Source organism: Babylonia areolata, chromosome 4 (assembly GCF_041734735.1).
Source record: "Babylonia areolata isolate BAREFJ2019XMU chromosome 4, ASM4173473v1, whole genome shotgun sequence".
In the NCBI taxonomy this organism is placed as follows: domain Eukaryota; kingdom Metazoa; phylum Mollusca; class Gastropoda; order Neogastropoda; family Buccinidae; genus Babylonia; species Babylonia areolata.
In genome coordinates, this window is record NC_134879.1 from 48,224,998 (window position 1) to 48,250,644 (window position 25,647).

The 25,647-nt window shown below is 43.8% G+C and overlaps 1 protein-coding gene across 1 annotated transcript in view; it reads right to left on the bottom strand.

Annotated features, from left to right (window-relative positions):
- Nucleotides 1–1,680: 1,680 nt before the first annotated feature.
- Nucleotides 1,681–25,647, bottom strand: part of LOC143281473 (uncharacterized) — a 48,481-nt gene continuing 24,514 nt past the window's right edge. Inside the window, exons 15-30 of the mRNA XM_076586684.1 lie at nt 21,281–21,452; nt 20,545–20,672; nt 19,165–19,615; nt 18,051–18,282; nt 15,636–15,683; nt 14,046–14,177; nt 13,182–13,390; nt 9,127–9,316; nt 7,744–7,872; nt 7,210–7,331; nt 6,669–6,836; nt 6,233–6,383; nt 5,808–5,959; nt 5,196–5,373; nt 4,218–4,440; nt 1,681–2,682 (exon numbers count right to left, since the gene is read on the bottom strand). Coding sequence (XP_076442799.1) covers nt 2,550–2,682; nt 4,218–4,440; nt 5,196–5,373; nt 5,808–5,959; nt 6,233–6,383; nt 6,669–6,836; nt 7,210–7,331; nt 7,744–7,872; nt 9,127–9,316; nt 13,182–13,390; nt 14,046–14,177; nt 15,636–15,683; nt 18,051–18,282; nt 19,165–19,615; nt 20,545–20,672; nt 21,281–21,452 — 2,818 coding nt within the window. The 3' untranslated portion in view covers nt 1,681–2,549. The remainder of the gene's footprint in view (nt 2,683–4,217; nt 4,441–5,195; nt 5,374–5,807; nt 5,960–6,232; nt 6,384–6,668; nt 6,837–7,209; nt 7,332–7,743; nt 7,873–9,126; nt 9,317–13,181; nt 13,391–14,045; nt 14,178–15,635; nt 15,684–18,050; nt 18,283–19,164; nt 19,616–20,544; nt 20,673–21,280; nt 21,453–25,647) is intronic.

Below are 25,647 nucleotides of genomic sequence, written 5' to 3' on the forward strand. Positions count from 1 at the left end.
TCTCAGCAATGTCTCCAAATCAGAGGTCACATTACTCAGCCGGACCCTTGCCCGTGTTGCGTCACAACTAATGCGTTATGTCATCGAGTAAAGTAAGACAGAAGCTCACTTCATACGGCCCCCTTTGGCCACGATGTGACAGAATCCGTGACGTTAACTGTCTCTTGGCTGACACAGCACACTGGACGTGACGTAACATTGCATCACAACGGACTTTCAAGGTGTAAATTCGGCTCTACCGCCTTTTCTTTTTGTTTTCCAGTTGATTAAATCTTCAAGGATTGGTAAGCCACCTCACACTGTTCTGTTTATGCATTTTTCCATCTGGTGTCGATTTCTAGCCAATCGAGGGGACAGTATATTCACGTGCCTGGGTTTATGTCCGTATATATTAAAACACCTTTGCAATATTGCCCACTGAAAACTTCCGTGTGGTCAAATTGAAACAACTCTTACGCAGTTCCAAGATCGTTGACCTTTTTTTTTTTGTTGTTGTTGTTGTTTTCATGAAAATTATGTCGGAAAATACGAACCAATGCAACGATTTAAAGAAGGGTAGGTCAGCTCAGATGTGTGAGTTTTTTGGTTTTGTTTTTTGTTTGTTGTTTTTTTTAAAAAAAAGGATGGAGGACTCATTACTAAAAGTTAAGTGACCTTTTCCTTCATGAGGCGTTTCATAACCAATGTAATTAAAACTTTGAACTACCGGCCTCCCTCCCCCCCCTTCCTTTCCCTTTTCCATCCATCTTTTCAGAAATTGGATTTTATGGCATGTTTCTTGTCTGGAAGCTTTCGTAAAGAATTTGTTCTTGGGATTTGTCACCTGCTGCATTTGTCATTAAAAGTTTTGCTAACTTGAAACTGAACACCAAGGACACAACTCCATCCGACCCTGGTTACCTGTGAACACTGGATCTCAAGTCAAACGTCTTCTTCTTCTTTCCGTTACACGACCAACATTCAACTTGCCGATGACTCTGTCGTGGTTCATGCACGCTGGGTATTTTCGTGTCTCTATAACACACCGAACACTGACATAGGTTACAGGATCTTAAACGTGCGTATTTAATCTTCTCCGTGCGTATACACACGAAGGGGGTTCAGGCACTAGCAGGTCTGCACATATGTTGACCTGGGAGATCGGAAAAATCTCCACCCTATACCCACCACGCGCCGTTACCGTGATTCGAACCCGGGACCCTCAGATTGAAAGTCCAACGCTTAAATCACTCGGCTATTGCACCCGTCGAACGTCTTATCGATTCTACCACCACCCCTTCGTTTTAAAAACAACATGTTTTAAAATTTGAAGCAGGAGAAATGGAACGCAGGGTTAAGTAAGAGTGGATACTGATATTTTCGCTTCGGAGGCGGTGGGGAAATTTATCAGTGGTGACCTGATTTGACTGTAAGGCAGATGTTTATTTCCATAAGTGGATTTTTTTGTTTTTTTTTTTTTTTTCTGCTGTGCATGCAGGGGATTTAATTCACAGGAGTGTGGAACTGTGGTGCCAGTGTTTAGTATTTCAGTGGATGGCATACTGTGCTGATTGCTACTGGAGACTTACAATGGACTCTCTCTCTCTCTCTCTCTCTCTCTCTCTCTCTCTGTGTGTGTGTGTGTGTGTGTGTGTGTGTGTGTGTTTGTGTGCCAAGAGAATAGGTCATTTCGGCTGAAAACATTGTTTAATTAGTTTATTTCAAGAGATCTTTAAACAGCTGCTATGGCAAACACACCGATAGACAAATACAATTCAAAATGGTGAGTACTGATATTATATTTACTATGTTCTATGAAAAGGTTAACATCAAACAAATGATACCAATGTACAGTTTTAAACATGGGACTGGCGTTGTTTTTTTAAAGATTTTTTTTTCAGTCGCTGCCTATGCTATTTGCTGTCAACAGCTAGTACCCTATCCATTTTCATTGGGCTATTAACAACAGTTAATGCAAGCAATATGCTTTTCATCCATCTGTATACGGTTTATACATTTAAGTCTTTGCTGATATTGTGATGAGATATTGCAAATGTGTTTTATTCAGGGTTTTTTTTTTATCCACACCAGAGACCGTGTTCTTTTTACCAATACTTTGGAGAAAAGGATTTCCTGTTATTGTTTTTTCCTTTCCTTTTCAAATAATTTCGGTGCTGATTTTAGAACTAAATTTGTATTTGTATTTCTCTTTTTTAATCACAACAGATTTCTCTGTATGAAATTCGGGCTGCTCTCCCCAGGGAGAGCGCGTCACTACACTGAAAGCGCCATCCATTTTTTTTTTTGTATTTTTTCCTGCATGCAGTTTTCTGTGTATCGTTTCATCCGAATGACTAACGCCCAGAACACCACTCAAGGTCGAGTGGAGGGGGAGAAAATATCGGCGGGTGAGCCGTGACTCGAACCAGCGCGCTCAAATGAACAGGTTTCAAAATCCAAACCTGCAGTATATGACCAATTGGATTTCTTATCTGACTACACAATTGCACTTAATATATCATGAACAAATCTCATTTGTACTTTTTTTTGTACTATGATTTCATTTTATTTCATTTATTATCAGCTTGGATCATGTCAGCGGCTTTCTCGGCCACCATGATGACGGGGGCGTTAGTGTTGCCTGATGGGATAGCTGGCATGATGGAGGCATCCACCACCCGTAGTCCTTGTAGGCCTTTCACCCTGCAACACACAGCGTACATATCACACATGTAAACCTTTCACCCTGCATCACACAGCGTACATATCACACATGTAAACCTTTCATCCTGCAACACACAGTGTACATATCACAATGTAAACCTTTCATCCTGCAACACACAGCGTACATATCACACATGTAAAGCTTTCAACCTGCAACACACAGCGTACAGATCACACATGTAAACCTTTCACCCTGCAACGCACGGCGTACATATCACACATGTAAACCTTTCACCCTGCAACACACAGCGTACATATCACACATGTAAACCTTTTTCACCCTGCAGCACACAGCGTACATATCACACATGTAAACCTTTTTCACCCTGCAACGCACAGCGTACATATCACATGCAAACCTTTCACCCTGCAACACACAGCGTACATATCACACATCTAAACTTTTCACCCTGCAACACACAGCGTACATATCACACATCTAAACTTTTCACCCTGCAACACACAGCGTACATATCACATGTAAACCTTTCACCCTGCAACACACAGCATACATATCACACATCTAAACCTTTCACCCTGCAACGCACGGCGTACATATCACACATGTAAACCTTTCACCCTGCAACACACAGAGTACATATCACACATGTAAACGTTTCACCCTGCAATACACAGCGTACACACCACACATCTAAATCTTTCAAACTGCTACACACAGCATGCACATGTTACAGATGGAAGACTTTTCTGTCTTTAACAAGCAGGAAAAAAAAATTCAAAAAAGTACAGGGCTTATATAAATAATTTGAGTGCTCACAGATAGCACAAGTAACATCAATTATCACGTAATCTATCCCTTCCATTTAGAAGAACAGAATGAGTTGATGAAAACTAGAAGAGTTTCAACAACTGAGTTTCCGGATAAACAAAACAACAACAAACAAGAGAGGCAAGGCCTTCAAGACTCACTTTGTGATAAATTACGTCCCCTAGCATTAATTACAGAGTAATTTCCCTTTTTTACTATCTGCACCAAAACGTTTGCAAAATAAATAAAAATTCCATGCTTAGCAAAAGAAGTTCCTGTTTGAACAAAAAATGATAATAATGACTCCTCTTGTTGTTGTGTCAGAATAAGAGGTCAAAGTGCCAAGTTTAGAGAATACAAAAAATATAAATATAACAGTAAATGCTGTTTGCATATAATTAGGCTTCTTTTTATTTTTTTGTGTGCCCATCCCAGAGGTGCAATATTGTTTTAAACAAGATGACTGGAAAGAACTGAAATTTTCCTATTTTTATGCCTAATTTGGTGTCAACTGACAAAGTATTTGCAGAGAAAATGTCAATGTTAAAGTTTACCACGGACACACACACACACATACACAGACAACCGAACACCGGGTTAAAACACAGACTCACTTTCTTTACACAAGTGAGTCAAAAAACAAAACCAAACCCCCCCCCCAAAAAAACACGTTAGTTGTAGTGGGGTATTGTTTGTTACTCATCCCCGCAAAACATACTTGTCACAACAGTTATCCTGTCACTACCTGAGCTGAGGGTCCACAACAGTAGTATTGTCCGTGACAGCTCCCATCTTGCACGTGCCACACGGGTGGTAGATCGTCATCACGTTACGCCTGACCATACAGGCCCAGTAGTCATCCGAATCAAACGTGTGCTGTGCACAGAACTGGGAGGGCGGGTCTGTGGCCTCGGCCCCCACTGACTGCATGGTGGGGGTCGCTACCAGCTTCTGACACACGCGGATACCTGCACGTTCGGGTTTTCTTTTTTCTGGCTTCTGGTATTCATGGATTCATGCAATTGCTATGATTTGTTACCAGCCTTTTGAGAAAGTCAGTTACATGGCACCTGTTGGGCAGAGTGCCTGATATAAAACGTTTGTAAAGGCAGACAAGTTGTTTGAATGTGCGCACGCACACCTGTGTGTGTGTGTGTGTGTGTGTGTGCGTGCGTGCGTGTGTGCATTGTGCATGCGTATGTGTGTGTGCGTGAGTATGTGTGTGTGTGTGTGTGTGTGCGTGTGCATGTGTGCGTGTATACGTGCGTATTGTACTGTATTGTATATTGTAATATTGTATTGCATTTCATTGTATTGTTTTCATTTTTGTTGGAACATATTTTTCTGTGTAAGATTCAGCTGCTCTTCCAAGGGAAAGCATGTCGCTACATTGGAGTGCCACCAATTTTTGTGTTATTTATTTCTGCCTGCAAACAAGTGTATTTGTTTTTCTATAAAAGTGGGTTTATATACAGAGACATCCCTTTTCTTGCCGTGGGTTCTTTTACGTGCAATAAATGCATGATGCACACGGGGACTCTGTTTAACGTCTCTTCCAAATGACCAGCATCCAGACCACCACTCAAAGTGTAGTGAAGGGGGAGAAAATACTGCTGAATGTGGGATGCATGCATGCATGCATGCATGTGTCTGTGTGTGTGTGCATGGGTGTGTCCGTGCTTCTTTGTGTCTTTGTATGTGCACGTGGACAATGAATGTATACCTCGAACAAGATGGGCCAGGTCCTCTGGATTCTCCAGATAGTGAGGGTCGATGGCTGGATATTCAAAAGGATCCGCGCTGCGCAGACGCAGGGTTCCTCTGCTCTTGGGCCTCAGCAAAGAAGGCAGACAAGGAAAGCCGGACTTGAACGTGTCTCTGCGTTTAGCTTGCTTGATTGTCTGGGAAAAGAAAAGGTATGAAAAATTGCTGACAAAGATTTATATGAAAAATAAGTCAGTCGAGCTTTGTTCACTCGAACTGATAAATCTGATTGCTGCAGATGGCTTTCTCTGTCCGTCTGGATTCTGTGGCACAGCCCCACTGTGGCTGTGACTGAACTTCACCAAGCTCATTGCTTATGTTTGTAGGCTGACTGCCTGGTTGACTGCTTGGTTAATGTCAGAAGGTTGTCAGGCATCTGTCGTTTTGTCGTTTAATCATTCCATTTTGTCAAACTATTGTTGCAACAAATAAAATTACGTGACCTCCACTATTCAGATCTTGAACACACACACGCACACGCATACACACACACCCGCACACACACACACAGACACACACACACAAGCACACACGCACGCACCAGCACACACACATTGTTGAGAGTTTCTACCTCCTCCGTGTACCCTGCATTTCGCATGGCTTCAGTCTTCCACAGTCTTCCCTGGGTCAGAATCTGCAGGTTGGGCCAGTCCCGTTTCCTGCTCTCCTCATCGATGCTCATGAAGATTTGGTTCTCTACTGAAAATGGGGATGACCAGTGGCCTGCACAAGATTATTGAAACCACGTTGTTTCCAAGCAACCATCTCTGGCGTCCTGGACAAACTGATAATGTCCTGCTTACATCATCATACAATTTTTATTCCACCCACTCCACCTAATAATCAAAGTGTTCCCAACATTAACGAAAGGAAAATGACCATGATGTGATATGGAATGATGAGAAATTTAAACAAAGGGAAACAGCTTTTCGGGATGATTAGTTTTATCCAGGAATAACCTGATGACTTGTTTATCTTCGAAACTTCTCTTCATACCTGTCTTGAAAAGTGTGTACTGCAGCCAGGTCCAGGAGGAGGTCAGCTGTTCAGGTGTGGCAGAGATAGGTTCCCTCACCCCCACCTGGTAGTCGAAGAACAGGTGATCATGCAGGTTCTCCCCCACAGGTAAATCTGTCACCACTGGGATCTGGATATATTTTCCATGTGCGTCTGTCATCTTCTCTTCAGCTCCGTGCATCAGTCTCAATCACATAATTCGCTACACAAAGTTCACTTTCACTTTTTACCTCTTGCTCCCCCTGCCCCTGTCTCTCTCTGTCCTTCACATCCTACACACACACACACACACACACACACACACACACACACACAATCACCCACAAACTCACATGAACACATGGAAAGGTGCAAGTTTGCGCAATAAAACAAAACCAAAAACTGACACGTAAACAGGACAGAAGACCATACACACCTCGAATTTATCCAGCAGTTTCTTGGGTCCCACTCCTGACAGCTGCAGAATGTGTGGTGACCCCACAGCACCTGCCGATACAATCACCTCCCTCCGCGCACGCACCATCTCCTTTCGTCCATGACGCACGAAGTTCACTCCCACTGCACGCTTGCCTTCAAACACAACCTGCCCAGAGCAACGTGCTTTGGAGAGAGCTCAGTGTTCTGATCCAGGTGCCAGCTGCATTGCTTGGTTCTAACTTTTTTGACAGTTACACGTGACTAAATGCCTGCGTTGACCGAACTACCCCATTGGTCAGTTCCATACTACACATAGTAGCAGGTTACGACCATACTAGGCTCTTTCGTCCGAGCAATGCAACTGGCTCCAGAACGTCAAACAAACACAAACAGAATAGGTATACTCAACTTCATACCAGGACATTCATGATCAAACTCGTAGAAAAGCAAATATGCACTGTTCTCTTCCAAAAGCAGAAGGAAGTGTAAAAGTACTAATCTGATAAAAGGGGCAACAAGCTCCTTCTTGTGGCACATACCTTGGTGACATGTGCCTCAGTCACCACGTGCAGATTTTCGCGGTGCAGGACGGGATAGAGGAAAGCACGTGACGTACTGTACCGAAGTCCGTCTGCTGCTGTGGCCTGGGTTTTTACCACCCCTAAAGAGAAGAACACACACACACACACACACACACAAATGCACGAATATACACGCACGAAATCATACACACACACACACACACATGAACGCACATAGACACATACACACACGTCTAATCTCGAGGGATTTGCAAAGCCTTTCCTCATTTGTCAGTTTGTGTGGCATTTTTTCTTTCTTTCTTTCTTTACATGTCTGTGTGTGCATGTACGTAGATCATGAATAAATTCATGTTTGTGGGGTGCATGTTTGGACTGGTTTGTTTTGTTGGTTTTCTTACATTTTATCCACTTGTGTGTCTATTGAAATGTTCCAAGCGTTGCTCTGCTGTAGCATTAATGCATGTGCCTTGCATTTTCAAGGAAACTGCATGTTTGGAGAATAAAGAGAAGTGACAAAACAGATTAGCCAACCTTCCATGGTCTCTCCATTTGGGTCTACTTCCTTAAGCCCCATCTCCATTCCAGCCTGCATAAACAAGTCCGGCAATCCCGTCGTTTTGTGGTTAGCGACCTTTAAGGGCCCTCCTCTGCCGTGGTAGCCTGCCATGGGAAAGAGAATGAATGAACGCATGAATAAATGAATGAATGGATGAATGAACGAATGAATAAATAAATGAACGAACGAACGAACGAATGAATGGGTGAATGAACGAATGAATAAATGGATAAATGAATGAATGAATTAATGAATGGATGAATGAGTGAATGAACGAATGAATAAATGAATGAATGGATGAATGAATGAACATGCAAATGTGTGTGGCTCTTAGGCTCCAGTGTTGCTTCTTTTCCTGAAGCGGCCGTGTGTTTGTGCTGGGTTTTCAACCTTGTCCCTTCATCCCCAGTCCCCATTCAACATCTTTTCTCTCCCTTGTTGTCTTGCCTCCCCTCTCTCACACTGATCTGACGGATCTTTCTTGCATCTTTCCTGAAGACTTCGGCTATATTTTATCCTTTGTTATGCGATTTTTTTTCTTATTCTTATGTGGCACTATCCATATGCTTTGTTTCTTTCTTACTTCTTCTTCTTTGTTCGTGGGCTGCAACTCCCACGTTCACTCGTATATACACGAGTGGGCTTTTACGTGTATGACCGTTTTTACCCCGCCATGTAGGCAGCCATACTCCGCTTTCGGGGGTGTGCATGCTGGGTATGTACTTGTTTCCATAACCCACCGAACGCTGACATGGATTACAGGATCTTTAACGTGCGTATTTGATCTTTTGCTTGCGTACACACACGAAGGGGGTTCAGACACTAGCAGGTCTGCACATATGTTGACCTGGGAGATCGGAAAAATCTCCACCCTTTACCCACCAGGCGTCGTCACCGAGATTCAAACCCGGGACCCTCAGATTGAAAGTCCCACGCTTTAACCATTCGGCTATTGCGCCCGTCGTTTCTTTCTTACAACTTGTCTTTGGTCTTGTTCCTTGTCCAATGCCATTTCACATTGTTCTTCACCATTTGTATTGTCCATTGTTTTTAATACTTTGCCTTTTGTTCATTTTGTTCTTTTTTCCATTGCCTTTTGTCCTTGTCTTCTATCTTTTTATTGTCCGTTGTCTTCGTTCTGTATCACTGGTCCTGATTTAACCCACTTTAGTCTTTGAATACATAATACTCAATAAGAAGAATTCGTTTCTGGTGTGTGTCGCATGAACAATGTATGAGAATCACGGTCATTCAATAAAAACACACAGAATCACAGTCACTCAATAAGAACACACAGAATCACGATCATTCAATAAGAATCCGCTTATTCTTCTCTCTTTTATCAAGAGGAGCTTGACCTGATTTGACGTAGTCGTCGTTGTAGTTATCCTCAGACTTGATGAAGTAGGGCAGCACCTCTTTGTAACTCCATCCCTCGCTGCCTTGTTCTGCCCACGTGTCGTAGTCATGGCGACTGCCTCGGATGTAGGTCATGAAGTTGAGGTTGGAGGTCCCTCCCAGCATCCGGCCCCGTGGCCAGTAAATCCTCTGGAAGATGTATCGTTTATTGCAGGTGACCAATACGTGACTGAAAAGGGGCATGGTGAACACATGACCTCCTTGGTAATCATTTATGAAACGTCCCTCTCTGCCTGTGTGCCTCTCTCTGTATCTCTTTTTTCCCATTCTCTCTCTCTCTCTCTCTCTCTCTCTCTCTCTGCAGACACCCATTACATGTTATCAGTTTTGTTATATGCATGAAGTACTGGTTTCGGTTACTGCGACTCAAAGAAAATAGATTACCAAACCAAGCATATAGAATGCTTCTTAACATGGATGAGCAGGGAAAAAAATGTTGGGCAACACATATTAGACAGCTTCTTTGTAGCAATGGGTTTTATTATGGTTGGCTATTTCAGGGAGTAGGGAAGGAAAGCATGTTTTTGACTTTGTTCAGGCAATGGTTGGTAGATATTTTTTACACAGGACTGGTTTGCAGCAATTAGAGACAGAGACCGTTATGACGTGTATCGCTCATTCAAAACGGTATTCGAGTGTGAAAAATACATCTGATATTGATATCTACTGTTTCAGGGTAGCACTGAACCAGTTACGTCTCGGTGTTCTACCAATTAATACCGATTTACATAGGTATAACGACTATACGACCAGCAGGAACTGTGTTGTCTGCTCAGATCACATCGAAAATGAGCACCATTTTCTGTTTGTATGTCCTGTATACGCAGACTTGAAAAAAAGATTTATAAATTCTATTGATAAACCCTTCACGCATATATTCAAAGCAAGTAAATCAACAACTATCAGGTCTTTGGCTAAATTTACTCACTATGCGTTCAATAGAAGAAAACATATGGTCTGGCTGATACAATTTTGACATCTCTTTCTTCTGAGCTTTGGCTATCCACAAAATGTTAGCAATTTCATTCATATCAAATAGTTATTGCACTTTAAGTCATGTGTCCTCTGTGGATGTGCTTGGCGTCCAGTTTAACTCCTCATAAAGTGACAGCACGTTTGTATATGTGTATAATGGTTATGTGAAAAGAAATGTGAACGTGAAGATGTGTATGTTGAGGGTAGGGGGCGGGAAACCAAAGAAAGAGACAGGACTGGATACGAGTTGAATGCTAATATTGGTCTTCATCATCCATATCTAACGAGTAACACTTATGTTTTGTTGTAGAATTTTATCAGAAATGTGTTTTGTTTGCATTTGTTTTGATAGGGGCTGTTGGCCTATGTCATTAAAATCATTCAGTGTTCAATGATCAGTGTTCAATATTCAGTGCTCTCTCTCTCTCTCTCTCTCTCTCTCTCTCTCTCTCTCTACGTTACGCTTCACAGACAATACTGTGAAAGAAAGTTTGATTGTCCATTTTGCAGATATCACAGAGAAACAGGAGTTCACTTCATTTTGTGCTGTCCAAAATACTATGAACTTAGGGAGTTGCAAAGAAGTATTTCAATCGTCCTTCCAACTCCAAACTATCGCTATTACTTGCTAACAAAAACAAAACTGTTCAAACACGTCTCGCCACTTATATTTTCAAAGCTTTTCAAATCAGAAATATGTAAATTATCAACCATTGCTGTGTTATTATCATACCACACCTCTAGATGCGTTAACCTCTGTTGATATGAATATGTTGAGACTCTCTCTCTCTCACATCCACAGAGGACACATGACTTAAAGTACAATAACTATTTGATATGAATGAAATTGCTAACATTTTGTGGATAGCCAAAGCTCAGAAGAAAGAGATGTCAAAATTGTATCAACCAGACAAAAGAGGCAAAACACTATACATAATCTTCCTTCCATCCAAATTAAAGGCGAACCTATTGAACAGATCAGTGGTCATAAAGTTCTGGGGATCATAATTGATAACGATCTCACTTGGAATCCTCACATACATTTCCTTTGCAAAAAGACAGCCCAGAAAACCCATCAACTATCCAAAATCAAACATTTCCTTGACCTTCATTCACGGAAATTATTTTTTCAAGGGCATATCCAGTCTACGATAGATTATGCATCAACACTATGGGACTCCGCAAGTGCGAATACCATGAAGCCATTACAGAATCTTCATAAACGGGGGCTCAAGCTGGTACTCCTTAAAAAGACTACCCTTTTAGACTCAGACTATAAACAAGCGAATATTCTCCAACTAATCCGTAGATTAAAGTACAATAAAGGAATCATGATGCAAAAGATTATGACAGGTAATGCACCACCAACATTAATAGACCAATTTTCTGTAAATTCATCAAGGAATCCCCCCCCCCCCCCAAAGTCCATATCCCAATTCCAAGAAATGACTTGTTCAAATCCAGTCTGGTTTACTCAGGCGCCACCCTATGGAACTCATTCCCAGAAACAATTAAACAGCACCGTTGCCCAACCACCTTAAAAAAACATTGCCTTTCCCACCTTATGCCATAATGTGTAATGTAAATCGTTCATTTTATTGATACTGTTGTCAAATGTGTATGGTTGACTGAGAACCTTCCTCACCCTCTCTATCCCCCATTCTGGTGTGTAGTGCGGTGTGTGTTGTGTGTGTTTGTTTCTTTCATTTTGTTCATTTTTTTTCCTATGCATTTTACTAACACCATGCTAGTGCCTGTATGCCATGTGTGTGTGTGTGTGTGTGTGTGTGTGGTTGTTGTTTTGTTTTGATTTATGTATATTTTTTCCTCTGTTATGTATCTCTACTAATACCATGCTTTCATTTTATTGAAATGTTATAACCCGGTGTTCGGTTGTGTGTGTGTGTGTGTGTGTGTGTGTGTGGTGTGTGTGTGTGTGTGTGTCTGTGTGTCCGTGGTAAACTTTAACACTGACATTTTCTCTGCAAATTATTTGTCAGTTGACACCAAATTAGGCATAAAAATAGGAAAATTTCAGTTCTTTCCAGTCATCTTGTTTAAAACAATATTGCACCTCTGGGATGGGCACAAAAAAAAAAAAAAAAAAAAATGAAGCCTAATTATATGCGAACTGCATTTACTGTTACATTTATATTTTTTGTATTCTCTAAACTGGGCACTTTGATCTGATATTCTGACCCAACAACAAGAGCAGTCATTATTATCATTTTTTTGTTCAAACAGGAACTTCTTTTGCTAAGCATGGAAGTTTTATTTATTTTGCAAACGTTTTGGTGCAGATAGTAAAAAAGGGAAATTACTCTGTAATTAATGCTAGGGGACTTAATTTGCTGTAAACTGATCTTTCTCATCTTAAACATGACATTTTGAAATTATACTCAATACATAAAAAGCTTGGCTTTTTTTTTAAAAAGTGTATCACAATTGAGTCTTGAAGGCCTTGCCTCTCTTGTTAAATATTGTGTAGTGTAGACCCTATTCAGGACGGGGACTGGATGTAAAAAATCACACCAGCGCTTATCTATTATCCTCGAAATAAAGAATTTGTCTTGTCTTGTCTCTCTCTTTCTCTCTTTGCTGCTCTCTCTGTCTCTTGGTATATCACTTTACAATCAGATGCTTTCACTTAAATACCCTAACTTTTACTGAAACACCCGCACCTACCCCACCCCCCATCTCTCTCTCTCTCTCTCTCTCTATATATATATATATATATACTGACAAAGCAATATTAATCACATAGATGTACAGACACATGAAACGACAGAGGGGACAAAGACACAGACACAAAGACTTGGAGATGGAGACAGGGATGGAAGGACAGGAAGAGAGATATGCACTGAATTTTAATTTCAACTGTTCAAATACTCTGTTACAAATGTACCCTTTGAAGAATTAAATATTTCAACTGTTTAAATACTCTATTACACATGTACCCTTTCTTTAAAGTGAAGAACTAAATATTTCAACTGTTCAAATACTCTGTAACAAACTGTACCCTTTCTTTAAAGCCCTCCAAGGCGAACTGTTGGGGTTCTGTGTAATACCGCCAGTCCACCTCTGTGTGAAACTGGTGGTCGGCAAGTCCCGGGATGGCAGCCTTCGGGTGTTTCCGGTCATCAGGCCCCGCCTCCAACAGCAGAACGGTCACGTGCTTATCTTCAGAAAGACGATTGGCCAGCACGCATCCTGCCGATCCTGCTCCAACTGTGAACAGACCAAACAGAATGGAAATATGAAATAAAAGATAAGGAAAGGAAAAAAAGAAGAAGAATGAAACAAAAAATAGAACATAAAAAAGAAAACAAATACAGAAAACGAGTATTCTAGTTACTTGTATCTCTGTCCCAAAGTATGTCTGTTCATTTCTTTACTTGTATATGGAGATTTCGACATCTTCATGTATTAGCATAATTTGATGGTGACACTCATTAGAAATATGACAGTAAGAAAGAATGCGAGGAAAAATAACGTTTAGTGAACAATACGTAGTCACGTGAGTGTGTTTGATCAGTTGTCTAAGCAGTAGCTGCCATGTGCTATTTTGAATAAAACAAAATATCGCTGTGATCTAACAGTGTTTGGCAAACCTTAAGCCCATGCTGATTCAGTTTGCAAACACACACACACACACATTCACGCGCACGTACCCACTCACCCATCCACCTACTCCACCCCGTCACCCCTCCCCCTCCCCCCCTGCACCCTCCCCCCTCCCCCTAACACCCCCCACCCCCACCCTACACACACCAACACACAGACACAATTTATCTCTTACATCCAATCCTGATCCTCCAATCCCTGCTATAACTTCTGTACATAATGGTTTCCTTTCTTGCTCCTTTGCCTGCCAGCGACTCACCAATGACGTAATCATAAGAGCCGTTCACTTTGCTGGTCAGCGGGATGAAGGGTTGTTCCTGAGAGAGATGATGATACAGCCACACCGACACCACGGCCGTCACCACGGGCAACGCAGCTCGCAGCATCCTCCCTGGGTTTGTTGAGCGTCAATTGAAATGGTGCTGATTATCTCTCAGATTAATGGCACGAGTGAGCGCGATGTGTGTGTGTGTGTGTGTGTGTGTGTGTGTGTGTAACTCTCAAAATTATCCCAAGCTCAAGCATTTTAAATGGGTTTCACATCACAAACCATAACTGAGTGGCTGACATCCGACTTGTTAATTCATGTACAGTTTGCTCAGTCAGACTGGTGATTTTAGACTCTTAACCTCTATGAATCTTCATTTATCATAGCAGTTTCAACAGGTAACTGATATAAATAACTAGGGCAGAGGCGAACGTGGGTGAGAGAAAAAAAGAAAAGAAATCAATGAAAAGAAAAAAGGACATATATATATATATATATATATATATATATGACCAGCCCGATGGGTTTTTGCGTTGTTCAGGCATCTGTTCGTTGTTGTTGTTGTCGTTGTTGTCGTTGTTGTTGTCGTTGTCGTTGTTGTTGTTGTTGTCGTTGTTGTCGTTGTTGTTGTTGTCGTTGTTGTTGTTGTTGTTGTCGTTGTTGTTGTTGTTGTTGTCGTTGTTGTCGTTGTTGTTGTTGTTGTCGTTGTTGTTGTTGTTGTTTTAACGCAAATATGGTGTTGCGTAAATGAATCAGTCAGCACAATTTGACTCCTCCCTAAAACTGAAACTGGAACATATCAGTGCAGAACGGCATTTTGAACGATCATGCAAGTGGAGACATGTATGAGTGTATTTTGGAAATGTTTGTTCTGGTCACGAAAACATTATTTGCTCCATACTCCAAGAGGAGTTAAAGGATAATTAAAACTTGAAACTGGAGACCGGGTGTAGAAATGCCCTCTTGTCTTTTCGTTCTGCCGGCTGACCACAGATTAGCATGTATTGACACTTCGTGTTTTCCATGTTATCTTGCTCACAGAACACGAACGGTCAGTGGACGGGAACCTTTCTTGCCACCTGTCAGGCGCCTGTGTTGTCAGTCCGATTCAGCATGAACAGTCTGACAAAATGTACTAACATGTTCACTGCAGGTGAGAATGAAATAATCTATGATATCTATCTATCTATCTATCTATCTATCTATCTCTCTCTCTCTCTCTCTCTCTCTCTCTATATATATATATATATATATATATATATATATCAGACGGAGATCAGACAAGGGATGCACTTCGAAGCAGATGTCTTCTGCGCGCAAACCAAGAAAACATGCAGACAAGACGAAACAATGTGCATCAGCAAAGGTGTGAAATGGCGTCTTGATTGTTGTATCGGATGTGGGAAGGCTACAACATTTTTCTTTCCTGAACTGATGCGTCTCTTATGTCTTAGGAGTGAGATGGAGTGACAGAGAGAGAAAGAGAGAGGATAATGGAGGAGTAGAAGAGAACGCACTAAGAAATCATAGATTGGTATTCTATCGTTTGTACAACAGGTAAATCAAATCAAGCGTACTGACCTTGTTTCAGAACGACGAACGTGGTTGCGACGAACGCAATGGCGTACCCTTACCCTACCACTGTCGAGATACGAAAGTAGGTCAGTGGAGGTCACTATAGAGGACGACTATTGGAGTTTAACGACCTATTGGCGTCTACACCCTTAAGGTCAAGTTTGTTCGGTTGGAGTTGTTTTAATGCGGGTATTTGTTTGTGTGGTTGGGGTTGTATGTATTTGGTGGTGAGGGGGTTGTATGTGTGTGTCACTGGGGTTGTATGTGTTTGATGGTGAGGGGGTTGTTTTTGTTTTAGCGGGTGGGTTGTGTGCGTTTGGTGGTAGGAGTTGTTCGTTTGTGTGGTTGGGGTTGTGTGTGTTTGGTGGTAGGGGGTTGTTAGTGTGGTTGGTGTGTATGGGGTTGTGTGTTGCTGTTGTAATGGGGTAGTATTGGTATGATTTTGAGGTTGTGTGTTTGTAATGTTGACTGCTTGTGCTGTCTGTGGTTGTGCTGTGGTGTAGGGGTTAGGTTTTGTTAGTTTTGCCTTATGAGGATTGTTTGTGTAGTTTGTGGGTCTTGCGTTTCGTTGTTGCTAAGGGTTGTGCTTTTTGTGTTGGTGGTGTTGTTACTGTTTGTGGTGGTGGTGTTGGTAATTTTTATGGTGTGGTCGACGGCGTAGGAGGAAGAGAGCCCGGCGAGAGGGGGAGCGCCCCGCCCCCCCCCCCAAAGAACCCCGCGGCGGCACCCGGGCCACCACGCGCCCCCACCAGCCGCCCAACGCGCCGGGCATGTGGTCGACTCTTGTGTCACTTGTCACTTGTACATCATGTGTCTTTCTCAGTTGTGACATTTGTTTTCTTCATCGCACGCCTGGCACAGCCATGGATGGGCGTTGTCCACACCCTGCTGAGACTGTGACAGAGTCCAGTTCGGGTCAGGCCCCCTTGCTGGATGATCCCCTCGCGAGAGCCAGAGGACAGGAGTGGGGTTATAGGATTTCCGACACTGCCAGTTTAACCATCTGTGAGTGGTACAACGGAGTGAGCGGGGGGTGATCCAAATCCCTTTTGGCTGTATGGGTCTCCTGATATCCCAAGTTGGGGGGTGGGTGGGGGGTGGGGAGTGGGTGTGTTAGTGTTGCGTTTGGGTGGGATTGGGGGTTTGGGGGGTACGGAGGAAGACATGTGTGTTGTGTGTGGAGGGGGCAGGGGAGGGGTGGTGGTTGGGCCTTCAGAACCAGCTGCGGATCTCCTCAGAGGATAGGAAGGAGTCAGTGAGTATCCTCATGGGTTGGTTTCCTAAGGTGGAGTGGGGTTGAAGGAAGTCCTGGTTTGATAGTTTATGGTTTTGCTTGTAGTGCAGGAGTGGGGTCATATTGGCTGTTGTTACTGTGCATGATTGCATTGCGTGCTCGTAGGAAGCGTCTGCACCGCACTTGCACTTGAGTTTCTTGACCTTGCATGCGTGGGGGTGGGTCCTGATTCTTCTGAGGAGTTTGGAATTGTTTCTAGGGAGTAGGAGGCGATGTTTTACCTTTTGGATGGGAATGTGAATCCAGCCATTCTCTGCGCATTTGTGTTCCATGTATTTATTGCGTAGGTCATGCATTGTTTGTCGTACCGTCTTTGTGATTTCTGTTATAGGGTACCCTACTTGTGTAGGGGAGCCGTATTCTATGGCTTCTTTGGCTGCTTTGTCAGCCATGTCATTTCCTAATATCCCTGTGTGTGAAGGTAGCCACATGAGTGTGAGGTCGGTGCCCTTTTTGATAATTTGATGTGCTAGGAAGAGGATCTCCTGTTGTAGGCCTCTTCTATTATCTGTCCCCCCGCGGGTCAAGGCCTGTAGTGACGACTTGGAGTCTGTCAGCAGTACCACTCCTGCTGGGACTGGGGGCATGTCATTTACGGCGGAGCATGCCATATAGATGGCATATAGTTCCGCCGTAAATATGCTAATTCCGGTGTTGAGTTTATATCTTTTGGTGATTTTTAAGTCTGGAATGACAAGTGCGCACCCTGCGTCTCCATTGTTGCATATAGAGCCGTCAGTGTACACCTTTAGGTGTAGCGGGAATTGTTCATGTATTTTTGTTTTGGCTAATGTAGCTATGGCAAGTGGGTTTCTTTTTTTTTGGTTCATGTCCGTAGGTGTGGATGATGGTTGGCTTTTCCCATATCCATGGTATAGGGCCGGCAGGTGGGGGTGGGGATACCTGGCTTGGAACGACTGGGTCGAGTTTGTTTTGATTCCTGACCTCCCATATCTGTCGGGTGTAGTGTTGTAGTAGTGTGGTTTGCCTGTGCCTTTTTGGTTTCTTGATGCAGTTGTTTTTTCTATATGCTTTTTGGCCGCTTGAGATGTCCGTTCGTAGAGTGTCTCTGACGGTGGTAGGTACTGATGTACAGCGGACTTCGAAGTTAGCACAGCGTCGCCTACTTTCCTCTCTAAGGGGGAGCCAGCCTGCCTCCTGGTAGACCAGGTCTTTGGCGGTCCATTTTGGAAGCCCTAGTGCGTGTCTGATTGCTGATCTTTCTACCCGTTCCAGTTTTTCCCATTGGGTATCTGAGGCTGTGAAGAAGGCTTCGTGGCCGTATAGGAGCTTGGAGCGGATCAGGGATCCAGTGAGGTAGACCAATATCTCTGGTGTGGCCCATGTTTCCTTGGACAGCTGTTTGATTAGATTGATGGAGTGCATGGTTTTGTTTATGGTTTTTGTAATGTGCGTATGCCATGTTAGGTTTTGGTCTATGGTCACTCCTAGGAACTTGGTTTCTTTGCTGGGTTGTATGATTGTGTTGTCTAGTCTGATACGATATTTGTCTCTATCGGCTGGGTGGCGAGTGAAGACCATAAAGGTCGTCTTCTCTGCCGACAGCTGGAAGCCATTTCTTTTTAGATATTCTTGGATTTCGTTGATGCCTCTTTGATATAGGAGTTCATGCATAAGGAAGTTGTGGGTTGGCTGTGTATGCCAGATGGCAAGGTCATCTGCGAACAGTGAGATAGTTGCATAGTGTCTTAGTTTTTGGTCCTCTTTCCCAAATTCGGATGAGATGTCATGTAGCATGATGCTGAAAAGTGTAGGGGCTATAACACTACCCTGTGGGACTCCCATGTCTAGTGTGTGTGTGTCGGATATGGCCGAGCCTACTTTCACAGTCATTTGCCTGGAGTCTAGGAAATCTTGGATGAAGTGATAGAGCCTTCCTGTTATACCTATTTGTCGCAGCTTGTCGAGTAGTTTGGCATGCCAGACTGTGTCGAATGCTTTCTTGATGTCAAAGAACGTGGCTAAGGTGGTCTTATTTTGCCCCTTGCCTAGAATGAAGCTTCTTTTGATTCTACTAAATGGACTACGTGCTCCATGCAGTTTCTGCCTCGTCGGAAACCTGCTTGGCACTGAGGGAGTATGTTTTTTTTGGTCCAGGTAGTGTTCTAATCTCGTTTTGACAAGTCGTTCATAGATTTTCCCCAGGTGAGAAGTTATAGCTATGGGCCTATAGTTGGTGGGGAGGTGTGCTGGTTTTCCCTCCTTGTGGATCCCTATCACTGTGGCTCTCTTCCATGCTGTCGGGATTTTCCCAGATTTCCAGCACTTGTGGAAGAATTTGTGGAGGACCCGGACCATCGTGTCTGGGAATCGGCGCACCATAGCGTATGAGACAGCATCCTCTCCAGCAGTTTTGCTGTCTGCTCCCATGGCGTTGATGGCGCTGCGGAGTTCCCCAATTGTGAGGTCGGTGTTGAAGGGAGTTGTGTCATCATGGATGGGCTGGGGGAAGGTTTGTTCTGTTTCGCGTCGAAATCTTTTGGCATTTTCCGGGAGGTGGGCAGTTTGGCTGGCTTTCGCAAAGGCGTCTGCTAATGCGTCCGCTTTTTCTGCGTTGTTTTTGATTAGGCTTCCCATCCACCAGGAGCGGTCGTTGTGGTCGGCGTGCCCGTTGGCGGGCGATTTGAATTTTCCTCCACAGTTTGGTGCTATCTTGTGGGGACCGGACCTCCTGCTGACAAAAGCGTTCCCAGTGGTCTTGGTAGGCTCTGGTGGTGATGACGGTGCATTGGTGTGTGGCTTCTTCCAGGGCCGCCTTGTTTGTTTCTGACGTGTTTTTTTTTATATGTGCGCATTGCTCGACGTTTGGTGGCAGTGGCTTTGTGGCAGTCTTCGCTCCACCATTCCGCCGTTTGGTAGTGTTTACCTCTATGTCCTGGGACGTTTTTGGGGATGGTTATGTCAGCCGTCTGGAGGATCATGTGGCATAGGTTGTGGTAGTATTTGTCTATGTCGGGGTCCTCAAGGTCGGTCGTGGTGCATTTCGTTTCTAGGTTGGTGGCGAAAGCCTCCCAGTCTGCTCTATGGTACATATATTTTGGGGTATTGTCAGTGTCGGTTGTGTTTGGGTGTATTTGACCTATTGTGATATGTATGGGGAGGTGGTCTGATTGAAGGTGGTCGTCTGCTGTGTGCCAGTCTGCGTTTGGAGCTATGTCGTTGGTTACTAGGGCGAGGTCTATTGCAGTGTTTCGCTGATTTGTTGTCCCTATTCTAGTGAAGGAACCATCGTTTAGTGTGGTGAGGTCTGATTCTGTGATGGACAAGGCTAGTTTATTATGGTCTACTTTGTCCTGTCCATTGTCCCAAAGTCTATGGCTGGTGTTAAAGTCGCCGGCTACCACCCAGCTGCAGTCCTTGCTGTTGAGGTTTTGTAACCAGGCTACTTCCTCATCTTGCTTGATTCCTGCTGGGTAGTAGACGTTCGCTATTTTGATTGGTTTTTGTTTATTTGTGTGGATAGTCACTGTGCAGAGAGTCAGCCTACAGTTTGTTGGTAAGTCAGGGATGTCAAAGTTGTTGTATGGGAGTCTGGTACTGATGTAGGTGGCCACCATCACTCTGTCTCCCTCTAAGCCCATGACGGGTGGGTAGTAGTACCCATCGATGACAGGGAGGGTTTTAGGGGGGGTGTTGAGGGATTGTAGGAGCAGGACATCTATCCCGGTGTGGGACTGCAGGTAGTCGTTGAGGAAGGGGGTCTTTCCCCTGATCGACCTGCAGTTCCACTGAAGTATCGATATCCTGTGTTTGGTCTGCTGCTGGGGGTTAGGGGTGTCTGTCATTATCGGTTGGATGTGGAATTTGTTAGGGTAATGGCAGCCGAGGCGACGAAGGGATGCATCCGGTCACTTTCGCTGACATTTTGGGCACGGGTGGGTAGATTACTGGGCCTGCTGGTAGTCCGTTGGCCAGGGGCTGTAGTGGGGCGGGGGCTGTTTGCGTTCCGTTGTGGGGACGGAGGAATGGGTTGGGGTTGTGACTTGGCTGAGCGCAGTGCGTGCAGCTCGGCTAGTAGTTGTTCCCTCTCCTCTTTCCTTTCCTTCTTCTCTTGTTGGAGCTGTTGGTTTAGCTCCTCTATGGTTTTTTGCATTGATTTTAATGTCTGCAACATTTCAGACATGAGGTCGGAGTTAGTGGGGGTGGGTTGTGTGGGGGGAGGGGTGTGCACAGGGGGGGGGGGGGGGGGTGTCTGGGAGGGTTTGGGAGGCTGCGGGGATGGGGCGGAGCGGTGTCTGCGGGGGGCTGGGCGAGGCCTGTAGGGGACTTCTTGGGGCTGGGATGGGGCATGATGCAGTTGGGGAGGGGCAGCAGGTGCCTGGCTATTTTTTCGCACCGCGCCGGCATATGTGTTGGTGTGGGGAGTGTCGTGTCTCCATGCGTTATGCATGGGGGACACTTGGGGGTTCGAATCCCTGGTGTTTTGGTGTTGGTGTTGTTGGGGCTCCGTCGGCTTCTTGTAGGGGTCCGAGTCCCTGATTTTTTTGGCCTGTTGGAAGGCCTGTGCCCTGGGCATGTGACGCCTAGTGCTAGTAAAACAGTGAGCTTTTTGTAACAGTTGACGGGGCGTGTTATGTGTTATATTACATAAACGTGTTGGATTTCGTCTGGGGTTTCGTCTTCAAGAAATTTTATTTCCTGTAACTTTCCGGACGTGATCGAGCATTGCTTTACAACCACCACCACCATGAATAAAAAAGAAGATAATAATACGAATAATGATGGTGATGGTGATGATCACCATCACCACATAATTATCATTATAATAACAACGACGAACCTATTATTGTTATTACTATCATTATTATCAGTTACATCATCATCATCATCACTATTGTTTTTGTTGTTGTTAGTGTCTAACGTTTCGCTCAGCTATGTTTTAGTTTATTTCAGTTCGTGTTTTTATAACAAATTTGTAGTTCACATTTTTTTCCAGATTTTTTTCTTTCAAATAACTTTTAATGCTATTGTGCTTCTTTCCAAAAATCAGTCAGCTTGAGAAATATGCCCAGGGAACAGTGTGAACCAAATTAAATGGCGTTATTTCCTGCTTTCGCTTGTGTTCTCATCAGCTGGCAAAATAAAAATAGGTCCATTTCCTCTTGATTTTGCCTGTTGTCCCAAATGGCTGACTATATGGCAAAGATCTTAATTAAAGAAGTAACCACATTTTCGGCTCACGTGTGTATTTTCACTGCCACGCGAGTCTGTTCATTAACTCCTTTAACTCTATTTCGAATGTCAGTATGTCTCTGTGTATATATATATATATATATATATATATATATATATATATATATATATATATATCACGGGTGTTCAGTGCTGGCACTTTAGTTGGCCCAGCGAAAGTTCGTGAACCCAGGAAGTAGGGCATGGATATAAATAAACGCGGCTGACAAACAGGCCGTGCCAGCGGCACTCGCTGTACGCTTGTTCAGCAGTAAATCTGCTTTGTTTCTTTCGCGCATCATCTCCTCGGATGGATCGGAAATAACGACTAAAGAAGTGGTTTTCTAAAAAGAACACAAAATAAGCTTTCCATTGACTCCAAACACAATATGTTTTCTTACATAGCGGTTGTTGCAGCAACGGCTGAAACATACATGAAGAAAGAGAAGAGAAGGATAAGCAGAAACATGATCGCAAAAATCGGTAAGTTTAAATCCCTCTCTAAGAAAACAGGCGCTTATCACAATAACATCGTAAATACACACATAACATTTAGCATGCCTGCATGCAGATCAGCTTACCTTTTGAGGTGTGCGATTTTTCTTGGCAGCACAACAAGTGTTTAAATGAACACACTGTAGCATGGTGAGTGCAAGCAGCAGGGGGATGGAGAGCGGGGTGAGTGTCTGTCGGCTTTTGGCACTGCCGTGAAGCGGTGATTAGGTACACATTGCACCACATAGAACACCCTTCGATGGATACTTACAAAATCTTGTCTCGCGTGCACCTCGGGGATCAGCTGCATAGCACGAGACATAAATTCAGATCCCCAAAACCCCAAAACAGGCGTGGCAAAAGAGGTGGGAAAAGATTGTGCTTAGGTAGGAGAATGACAAAAGCAGAGCGGCTGTCAAAGAAATTCTTTAGAATCGGCAGTTGGAATTGTTCCAGCGCGAGAATGAGAATCTCAACAATTGAGAAATTGGCATATGATTTTGACATTTTATGTCTCCAAGAGACCAGGACAAGTGCAGACAGACCAATACATTTTGAGAATTTCACAGTCTTTCAAAGGAATGAAGGAAGAGGAGTAGCAATCATACTGAACAAAAACCTAAAAAACAAAGTTTCCACCATAAATCTAGAGAAATGGTGTAGCAACTCATGTGAACTAGTGGGGGTACGTCTCGAAAAACCTGACGGAACTCACAAAAGCATCGTGCTCATCAATGCCTGTGTTCACCCAGGAACCTGCACAACAAAAGAGGATTGGGCCTTTTTAGAGGAAATAGAGAACGAACTTGGAGACTCAGTCATTATCTGTGGGGACCTCAATGCAAGATCCAAGGTATGGGACCAGCGGAACACCAACCCACAAGGACTCGCACTTGAAAGAATGATAGGGGAAATTCTTCTTAGCCCATTAACAACCACATCCCCAACTCGCCTTGGAACAAGACAAGGGGACAGTGACAGTGTGATCGACATCGCTCTAACGTCTCCAAAATTCAGAGCAGAAATGAATGCAGAGACGCTACCACACCAAGGCAGTGACCACCTCCCGGTAGTTTTCAGTCTACAGAAACAGTCAGACAAACGCTGCATGAAACCGCGTGATCCATTTCAGTATGAAACCAAAGAGACAACCGATATCGAAAAATTAAGACGCAGAAGAAACAAAAGAACGGCACTGAACAGGATGCAAACTATTCAGCCCCCATGGTGGAATACCGACACAGAGAGAGCCTGGATAGAAAAAACATGCGGCTGTCAAACTTTGACAAAAAGAAAGAACAAAATCATCTCCAGACAAAGATATTGAAACAAAAATGAAAGAAAAAACTAAACAGTTTGAAACCATTGCTCAAGAGGCCAAAAATGACAAGTGGAAACAGTTTTGCGAGGCACTCAGTTATGACTCAACATTGACAGAGTTCTGGCAATTTTATCGTCGCATGGAAGGGAAAACGTGCACAACAACAACCCCAGACATGGTAGACACTGACGGAACCAAGCTTAAGACAAACGAAGAAAAAGTATCCGCCCTGCTCAAACGTTTCATACAACAGAGCGATCAAAGAAACTTAGATGAGAAAAAGAAATATGTTGAGGAGTTAAACCAAACCCTTATGCAGACTGGACCTGATGATGACTTGACAATAGATGATCTAAATGAAGCAATAGCCAAATGCAAGAAAGAATCTGCCCCTGGCCCAGACAAAGTTCGCTACTCGGACATCAAGGAACTATCGGAAGAAGACAGAAGCAAACTTTTCAATCTATATCAAAACAGTTTTCACAATGGACATGTGCCGGAGGACTGGACACACAGCTTCTTAAAACCCATACCAAAACCAGGAAAGGACCATCATCAGGTAAGCGGCTACCGGATCCTAACCATGCAAAACATCGCTGGAAATCTCATGGAACGCATGATAGTGGTTACAGAACAGGCAAGTCCACATGGGAAAATGCAGCTGCTTTTGCATATGAGGTGTATGAAGGATTTCAAAGGAAAGAAGAAACACTAGCAGTAGCAATCGACCTTGAAGATGCCTACAATAAAGTCCAGTTTGCACACCTCATGGAGCTGCTACTAAGGTATGGAGTAAGTTTGACACTGACAAGATGGATAACAGCAGCGCTTCAGGAAAGAACCGTCGTCCTACGCCTCGGAGATTGGATGTCTGCACCTTCTAAACTAACCATGGGACTGCCACAAGGATCTCCGCTCTCTCCTGTCCTCTACAATGTCTACACGAAGGGCCTTGCAGACTTAAACAACAATGGAATAGCTCGGGTGCTTACTCTTGCGGATGATGGCCTGGTCTTCAAAACTTCGAAAGTTGCTCAGGAAAGAACCAAAGCCGTCCAGAAACAACTAAACAATATTGCTCAATGGTGCAAAGACACAGGATCTTCCATCAATCCAGCGAAAGCCCAAACGTTGCTGTGCACCCTGAACAACAGAACCGCGAGCAAAGCACCACCTTCTGTGTCATTCGATGGGATTCAGATCGAGAAAACTGAATGCCTACGCTACCTAGGAATACACTTCGACAGGATGCTGACCTTCAGAAAACATACGGAAAATACTGTTCTCAAATGCAAAAAAGGCCTTTCAGTCTTAAAGGCAATGGCAACCAAAGGTATTGAACAACGCCACCTCTTCCTGCTATACCAATCACTCGTCCTCAGTGTGATCGACTACGGACTTGGGCTAACAACACCGTCTCAAAGCAACCTCCTAAAATTAGAAAGAGTACAAAATGAAGCTATGAGGCTGATCCTTGGAACAACAAAAGACACGCCCACAGAAACCATGCGATACCTGCTTGACCTTCCTTCAGTGCAGGCCAGAAACAAGTTAGAACAGGTCAAGACCTACTTCAAAGCATTAGAAAACCCTCAAAACCCACTGCATGACACAGTCAAAGAACCAAAAGGCAGCCGTCTAGGGCGAGGAAGATCATGGATGGGGCAAGCAGAAGACACAATCCAGCTAGTATGCCGACTACAAGACCTGAAAGA